This window comes from Choloepus didactylus, chromosome 27 (genome assembly GCF_015220235.1).
Source record: "Choloepus didactylus isolate mChoDid1 chromosome 27, mChoDid1.pri, whole genome shotgun sequence".
Taxonomy (NCBI): Eukaryota; Metazoa; Chordata; class Mammalia; order Pilosa; family Megalonychidae; genus Choloepus; species Choloepus didactylus.
This window is the reverse complement of record NC_051333.1, coordinates 668,367-677,358: the sequence shown is the minus strand read 5'-3', so window position 1 is coordinate 677,358 and position 8,992 is coordinate 668,367. Positions and strand designations below refer to the sequence as shown.

The window sequence follows — 8,992 nt, the reverse complement described above, 5'->3', positions numbered from 1 at the left end:
CATTTATAATTTGGCAGAGCTACAGCTTGGTGGTGTGCACTTTCCCTGTCCTTACCAGCATATGGTGCTCTTGAGCCACCTCTTACCCTCAAGCCAGCGCTCCCCCAGCTTTGTCTATGTACTGGGCTGGGTCCATTCCAGGTGGAAATCCCATCAGTGCACCAATTTTTCCATGTGCATGGGGGCCTGTCAGCCCTGCAGGAGGGGAGCAGATCCTGCGCATTTCGGCAGGGAGTCTGCTCCAGGACACAGTGGTCCTGGCAATTTCTGGGGCTGCGGGTGGAGTACTCTGGGGCTTTAGAGTTGCATGTTTCATCTTCCAGCTCAGATGCACCAGTCTCTCCGCTGTGTGCCCACAAGACCCTGGCGTTAGGGAGGGGCTCTTGGCACTTCCATGTGGCGCCCTTGTTTCTCAGCTATGCACATCATGGGCTTTTGTGGAGGAAGAGTGGTTGCGGTCACAAGGCTGCCAGATCCTGAATTCCCTCCCAGGAGCTCTCTTCTGCAGGGCTGTGAAGGATTATCTTCCCAGCCAACTCCTAAGATGTGTGCACAGGGCTTAGAAAGCTGCTCGCTCCACACTCAGCGGCTGGCTCTGGCCACCAGTCCCTGGCAGAGGAGCTCTCTGCCACAGAGCTGTGAAGGGTTATCTCTCCAGCCAACTGCTGAGATGGGTGCACAGAGCATGTAAAGCTGCTCCCTGCTCCCTTCTGCACTCGTCTGCCAGCTCAGGAGCTCTCGGCCGTGGGGCTGTAAAGGGTCATCACTCCAGCCAACTGCTGAGAAGGATGTATGGGGTGTGGAAGGCTACTCCCTCGTGTGTTCATCATCCAGCTCCAACCACCCATCCCCAGCTGTGTTCTGGGTCGAACACTTACCCATCCTAAATGCAGTCTCTCAGCCTCTCCAGCCACATCCTCACTATGTGGTGTAGAAGTCCCTACCCAGCCAGTGGAATCCTGGAACTGCTGTTCTGGAGCACTTCCTGTCCTTTATCTGGTGTTTTTTCATGGAGAATTTTGCTCTGCCTTTCCTAATCTTCCATCTTCCCAGAAGTGTGACCTGATTTCTTTTTAAATCTTTGGCTGCTGTGTGGACAACAAACTGAGGCAGGGAAAAACTGACCTGGGAGAAAAGGCAGAGGCCATTGTGTAGTCCATGATGAATCAATCCAGGGGGATGGTGTTGAACATGGTGGGAAGATGACTTGGTACATGTTAAGAGGAAGAGCAGGTCCTGTGGATGGTTGGGATAATGGGTGTGGGGGCAACCTTGAGGTAGGTTGATATATGTACCTCAGGAAAAAAAATTCTTAATCCGTTCCTGTGGGTGTGAGCCCATTTAAAATAGGACCTTTTGAAGATGTTCTTTTTAGTTAGATTGTGGTTCAACTGAGTGAGTTTGGACCTTAATCCTATTACTGCAGGCTTTAGGAAGAGAAAGCCATGTGAAGGAGGCGGGAGCTGGAAGTCAGCGGAACTAGAATAGAAAGGAGAGGACATCACCACGTGCATTGCCATGTGCAGGAAAAGCAAAGGACCTAAGGATTGCCAGCAGCCACCCCTAGAACACTAGTCTTTGGGGAGAAAGCATCGCCTTGCTGATGCCTTGATTTTGGGACTTCTCCTAGCTTCCAAACCTGAGCCAATAAATTCCTCTTCAGGTTAACCCCTCGTGTAGTATTTGTATTAGCAGCCAGGAAACTAAGACACTCCCTCTTACCTCAAGAAGGCAGCCCTCATCATGGGGCTGGAGCATGGGTTCCTGTTCAGATTTCTTATTCTGGATCCAGCATGCAGGTATGGAGTGATTGAATGAAGCCAAGGCTTACATTTCTGTGACAAGGAAGCCAAAGACTATTTCTTATTCCTTAGTAGGTAGTAGTACAGTAGAATTTACCCTGCTCTTGTTTCTCCCATCCAGAAGAGGCCCTGCCCTGCCCATATTCGATTACAGTGGTCATGAGTCTGTGTGGGGCAGGGGTTAGAGGTACAGCTCTCTGGCCTTCATTCCCAGCTGTGCCACTTACCAACCATAACCGTGGGCAGCTGACTGACCTTTTGGGTCCTGGTTTCCTCCCCTGTAAACTAGGCAAGCAAATAACTATTGAAAACATCAACTTCCTTCTCAGAAAAACCAGTGTTGACAGACCACCTCTCGGGGCTGTTGTACACGTTGAAGAACACAGCATCTGTAAGGTGCTCGATTTGGTGCTTGGCACATGGACCTGCTTCGTCAATGTTAGTTATTGTAATGAATCACTCATGTCATCCCTTTTTACAGCCCTCAACCCTCCCTCCTCCAACTTCCTCAGCAAAGGCTGCTGCTGAGCTAAGAATTTTTGAGTAGAAACAGACTGTAGAAACACCTCCACCCATTTGGGGACTTCACTGGTCCTGTGCGTCAGTGACCTTCAAGTGTAAGATCTTGGTTCCCTACAGACAGAATCCAAGACAGCCCTGCCTGCTGCCTGATTCTTTTCCCACTGGCAGAGGTAGGGGATGTGGGAGGACACTATGGATGCTTACTTGTGCTCTGAATGGAAATTCCAATCTGCTGTGGAAATTCACAAACAAAAAATCCCCCATAAAGGTAATTTTGGTTAACCCTCCTCAAAACTGCTTCTCATGTCCTTTTTCTTCCTCCTCTCTCAGTATGCCGTGCACTCCCACCCTCTCCAACTCCCAAAGCCCCTAGTATTAGACCATATAGAACCACTTGCCAGCCCAAGCACTCCCACCTCCGACACCTGCCCTCTCCCTGGGCGCTGCCTTCACCTGTGCGCCCTTCCGCCATCCAAGAGCAGCACAGATCCTCCTCCATTAGACCCTCTGCGTCCCTCATGGCATTAACTCATCTTTCCCTTGCACCTTTTCTGTCTCAAGAGAGTACAGAGGGAGATGATGACTTTGTATGGAGAGTAGAACAGGCCACTTAGATTGCATTGAATCACACATGAGAAAGTTGCCTCCTTTTCAATGCCCCTGCAAAAATATTGACCCACACAATTTAATTACTTGATGTTTTCTGTGTTTTATGACTGCTGTGATTTTACAACTGACACCTGTTTTCTATTCACAGTAATAAGCAATATAAAGTGTCCTTTAACAGAAAATGTCTTTAAATACACCCCCCCCCACCACCATCAAAGTGAGATAATCTGAGAACATGTGTTTTGGAAGTAATGCTACAAAGATAGCTGGTTAGGTAGAAATCCTGAAGGTGGAAAGAGAAGGGCTGAAGGTTGTAACACTGCCTTACGAGTACAAGACTTCAAAGCCAGACTTGACACTAATTATTTTGGTAATTTAGCTGGCTTCTAAGAGTCTTGGTTTCTGATCTGTAGAGTGGGAATAATGATTCCAACCTCGCTTCCTCCTGCTGTGGTGATAACCGAATGGGATAATGCATATGAAGTGCTTTTCACATTGTGGCCTTCGATGATTACTTTTTAATCTCTGTCTAGCAACCACAGACACACAGAGACCAGAGACCAATGCAAAGTTACATCTTCAGAAACAAGCATTCAGAAGGAGAGTACAGAGACATACACAAAAAAGACTTCTGGCCACACAGGAACGAACAGGGACAGACATGCTGAGAGAGAGGTATACACATACAAATCCATAGATAGGCACATTCACATGAGGTCAGATCCAAATGGACAAACACATCCAAGCCATCCATGCAGAAAGAAATGTATATACGATTGCACATACATACGTATTGATAAAACATGCCCCAATGCCAATGATCAAGGGTATAAATATGTGCAGTTTATTTTAAGTCAATTAGACTGCAGTTAAACTGTTTAAAAAAACAAATATTCAAAGCTTGTCACATACTAATAATTTTACTATGTTTTACTATTACTTAAGTTCTCAAGGTTATTTGCAGCTACTGTATTAATATGGTGAAAATAGAGTATTTTGGTGTACTATATTTATTGTAACTCTTCCCAACTCCAAATTCAGTGTCATCATGTGGAGGTATTTACACTAGGGAACTTGGCAAACACTACAAATCAGTGCTTGATTTATTATTGGATGCCTAGAGATAAGAAAATGATGGAGAATCTTTTAATAATGCAGATTAAATTTAAAAGTGTATAGTATATGTGGGCAATACATCTTGAGTAGCACAAAAAAAAAGGTGAGAGAAAAAATTAGGAATTGTTCTTCAATTCAAAAACATATTCCATAGAGCTAAGATAACACTCACGTCATTGAAAAATGAGTGGAATTCCAACAAATATCTTTTTTGTTTCACTGTCTTATTGGTTAATAAAAAGGGAAATAGCCAAAATTCATAAAAATGGAAATAAGCAAAAGATATGAAAACATATTTTATAAGATAAACAAGTGGCAAATAAACGCATGAAAAAGTGCTCAACATCATGAAACTTTAGGGAAATGTGATTAAAACCGAAGTGAGATATTGCTACATACACATTAAAAAGTCTAATACCAAGTATTGACAAGGATGTGGAAGAACTGGAACTTTCACACAGTCCTGAAGGGAATGCAAAAGGGAACAAAAATTTTAGACCACATTTTGTTAGTTTCTTAAAAAGGTAAATATCTACTTTCCCCGTGACCTAAGAATTTTCTGAGTAATCAACACGAGAAATGAAACCTATGTCCACATAAGAATTATATGAAATGCTCATGGCAGCTTTATTTGCAATCGCCAAACACAGGAACTAACCCAAGTGACCATAAACAGATGAAACGAGTGGATAAACAAATGTGGCATATCCATAGAACTGAATACTACTCAACAGTAAAATAATGAACTAATCACATAAGCATCACTGATGACTCTCAGTAAGTTATACTGCATGAGGGTAACAATAAAATGAGTGAACATTTTAGGACTCTAATTAGATGAAATTCTAGAAAACAGAAACTAGTTTACTTCAAAAAGTTAAATAAATGGTTGCCTGGGGGGCCAGGGAAGGCAGAGAGAAAGAAATGATAAAAGACTACAAAGTAAATATGCAGGTGACAGATACGTTCATTATAATTGTGATGATGGTTTCAAGACTTTATATGTATGTTGAAACATTAAATTTCACATTAAGACATGCAATTTATGGCATATCCTCCCCCCCAAAAAAAAATTAAAAATGGTTCAAAATAAAAATCTAGATTTTCCAGTCTTCTAGGAAAATCAGGTTTGCCTCCCTACCTAAACTGACCCCACCGTCTCCCCTAGGAGGGCAGGCTTGCCTCAGTGGCAGCAAATATTGGCAAAGCAACAGAGGCATTTTCCACCTGAGTCAAAGGAATGCTGGCTGGTCACAAAAGCCACACCGCTGGTATACGTGGACATCCTTGTCTCCATCATTGTCGTCCTGTTAGCTCACCAATGGCCTTAAGGTGGAGAGCCCAAAGAGGCTACAGGAATCCACAAAACGTTTAGATTATTTTCTCTGACAATGATCTTTGCTACAGGAAATACACAAGCCTGGAGATCCTGAGGATTTCTGCACACACTGAACCCAGCCATTCTGACTGGAACAATCATGGATGCACTTTGGGAAGAGGTCCATTGCATCTCATTTGAGGCAGTCTCATCCCTGCCCTATTATTCTAGAGTTTCCATATCAATTATGGTTTCCCCTGGCCCCTGCAGTCTCACAACTAGTGATACTTGCTTATTGCATTTGGACATCAGGGCACAGGGCTCCTTTGCAGAACCTGGGGAAGATTCCCCTTAGCAGCGCTGGGCATTATGTGAAATCCCCTGCGAATAAGAAGTATTCATGCTGTTCTCAGAAGCAGCAGAGACTGTCACAACTGTCCATCTAAACCCGCACAAAATCCTGGCACCCAGGCCACAAATTAGGAACACGAAGCCTTGCAGTGTTCCCTAGGGAGCCTTGGGTGGCAATGCCAGTTAGGCCAAAAACTGGAGAGCTATTTTCTGCATTTATACTGCCACAGCTGAGGCACAAATAGTTTGGAATTGCCCCCAAATTATTTACCCCTTCATGCTGGCAGAGCCCAATTCTGTTTTCAAACCACTCTCCACATCACAGTGAATAGAACCCCCAGATTAAGTGGTGGCTAAAAATGAAGGCCTTTCTTATTGCACAAATCAGAGCAATTAGAGGAAGGTGGTCTCTGGGTTGGTGACTTGGAGGTTGGAAAAATCCATTATGAGCATTATGTGAAATCAACAATGTCCCTGACAGAGGTTGTCTTTCTCTGCAAGCTGACAGCAGACAGCATGTCCTCTCAGCCAAAACTGGTTCAGGTCCATGCCCTAATTACTGACAGAGAAGAGAATGAGGGCCCCATAAGGCTGAGGCCACTCCTGTTTTCCTCCAAGCCCGGAAGTGTGCTTCCCTGAAAATCTTGGAAGGCGACTGTTGCGTGCTGTCCCGACCTGCCAGGGTGTAGTGGCGAAACGGCTTATGTCACAAAACTGGAAGTGACAAAACTCTGGCAGGGGCCTGGGTATATAAGAGTGTGCAGTGTGGTTCCTTAAAGCTTCCCACGTATCTGGAAAGCAGAGAAAATTTCCGCAATGTGTATGTTTTGAGTTGTGAGGTCTGAATCCCTCACAAGGGCTCTCCAGTGTCATGCTGAACAAGGAGACAGCATTCTGTGTACATCTAGGCCTTCCTCCATCATGACCGCTCTAGTGTCGAACGAGGCTGGTTTTGTGAGTGAAGGATTTCCCACATTCACCAGACTCATGAGGCATTTCTCCACTAGGACCTCTCCAATGTCGAATGAGGGTAGAGCTTTTTCTAAGGGATTTCCCAAAGCCACTGCACTCATAAGTCCTTGTGCCACTGTGAATTTTGTGATGTTCAGGGAGATCTGATTTGTGGGTAAAAGATTTCTCATAATCACTGCACTCATAAGGCCTTTCTCCACTGTGAACTTTACGATAGTGAATAAGGTCATAACTTTTTCTAAAGGATTTCCCACATCTATAAGCCCTTGCACCAGTGTGAATTCTGTAATGTCTAGTGAGGACAGATTTGCGGCTAAAAGATTTCCCACAATCATTGCACTCATAAGGCTTTTCTCCAGTGTGAACTCTCTGGTGTTGAAAGAGCTCATATTTTTGGCTGAAGGATTTTCCACATTCGCCACAGTCATAAGGCCTTGCACCAATGTGAATTCTGTGATGTCGAGTGAGGACAGATTTGCGGGTAAAGGATTTCCCACAATCAGTGCACTTATAAAGCTTTTCTCCAGTATGACCTTTCCAGTGTCGAAAAACATTATCTTTGCAGCTAAAGGATTTCCCACATTCACTGCACTCGTAAGGCCTTTCCCCAGTGTGAACTTTCCGATGACGAATAAGGGTAGAGCTTTGTCTAAAAGACTTTCCACATTCGCCGCAGTCGTAAGGCCTTGCATCAGTGTGAATTCTGTGATGTTCAATGAGCTCAGACTTACGCCTAAAGGATTTCCCACAATCACTGCACTCATAAGGCCTTTCTCCAGTGTGAACTCTCTGGTGTTGAGAGAGGCCAGATCTGTGGCTAAAGGACTTCCCACATTCACCACAGTCATATAGCCTTGTGCCGGTGTGAATTCTGTGATGTTCAGTGAGGTCAGATTTACGTTTATAGGATTTCCCACAATCGCTGCACTCATAAGGCCTTTCTTCAGTGTGAACTCTCTGGTGTTGAACAAGGACATACCTGTGCCTAAAGGATTTCCCACATTTGTTGCACTCATAAGGCTTTTCTCCAATATGAACTCTCCAGCACTGAGTGAGAGTGGATTTGCAGGTAATGGATTTCCCTTGTAAGCAATATGTGTGATCTCTCTGGTAGTGAATGAGTTCGGATTTGTAACTAAAGGGTTTTCCACATTCACTGCACTCATTGGCCCTTTCTCCAGAGTGCACTCTCCAGTGTCTTTTAAGGCTTGAGTTGTGAGTAAAGATTTTTCCACATTTACTGCAGGTATAAGACCTTGCACCTGTGTGAATTCTCTGGTGTTTAATAAGGCCAGAGATTTGGCTTATATCTTTCAGGAATGAGACACAGAACTCACAGTGGTGGGTCTTCTGGGTTGATGGGACTGGTTTTGAAGTCCTGACCTGTGACACTCCTATAGAAACAGTCTGCTCAGAAGGCATCTCCTTATCTTCTGTTCCATGCCAACAACCTGGAAACGGAAATTCTGATGAAATACATGTTGACTTTGGTGGGAGGGGGAAGACCCATTACAAATGTGCAACAGACACACCAAGAAATGAGTCCATGGGATTATTCTGAGAACAAGGGAGCTAGGGGCAGGTTGAGAAAGGGGTTGCTTTGAATACTGGGTGACAAGGTTACAGACTGGGGAAAGCCTCACCAGACAAAGGACACAAGGAAGAGGGGGGCACAACATGTGAAAGAGAGGCAGGGTCTCCAATTCATTCCTCAGCCAAGAGCCTTCAGCGGGACCTTGACATCTGTGCTGTGCAGGTTAGTTCTGTTCAGGCCTCGGAAAATTCAACTGGAATTGAGTAGCTGGTGTTCAAATAATATTTAAGGATATATTAACATCTTGACACACACTATGCATTGGCCAGTGTTGGAGAAAATTACAAGGGAGCAAAGGGGAAGAACAGGTGATGCATGGAGATCAGAAAGGTAAGGGCAGTCAGGGGCCAGAAGTCACAGATGTAGTGTCAAGTCTGCAAAACGTCAAGAATGGGGAAGGAAAGGTAGAAATGAGGTATGCCCAGTGGCATTTGCACCAGAATATTGGAGGACACAGGACAGATTCTCGGTATAAAGTGAACACAGCCCCGATGTCATGCCCTCCCCTAGCACCAGGGTCAGGCCTTCTCTGAGACTATCTTGCATGTCCACCCTGTGAAGTAACTGGGACTCTCCCTCAGGCCCCAGCTGGGTAACTACACTGGACCTGCAAAATGCAAGTCCTAAGGGAAAGACAGGACAGGTGACTGCCAACACTGAGCCAAACAACTCCACAAACAGACCCCAAGAAAGAAAACTAATACTACA

At 44.8% G+C, this 8,992-nt stretch overlaps 1 protein-coding gene across 1 annotated transcript; it reads right to left on the bottom strand.

The window, feature by feature from the left end:
- Window positions 1-3,756: 3,756 nt before the first annotated feature.
- On the bottom strand, window positions 3,757-8,989 carry LOC119521013 (zinc finger protein 501-like). Its single transcript, XM_037818968.1, has one exon. The coding sequence runs from the start codon at window positions 8,110-8,112 to the stop codon at window positions 6,649-6,651; it is 1,464 nt and encodes a 487-aa protein (XP_037674896.1). The 5' UTR covers window positions 8,113-8,989; the 3' UTR covers window positions 3,757-6,648.
- Between the last annotated feature and the right edge of the window lie 3 nt (window positions 8,990-8,992).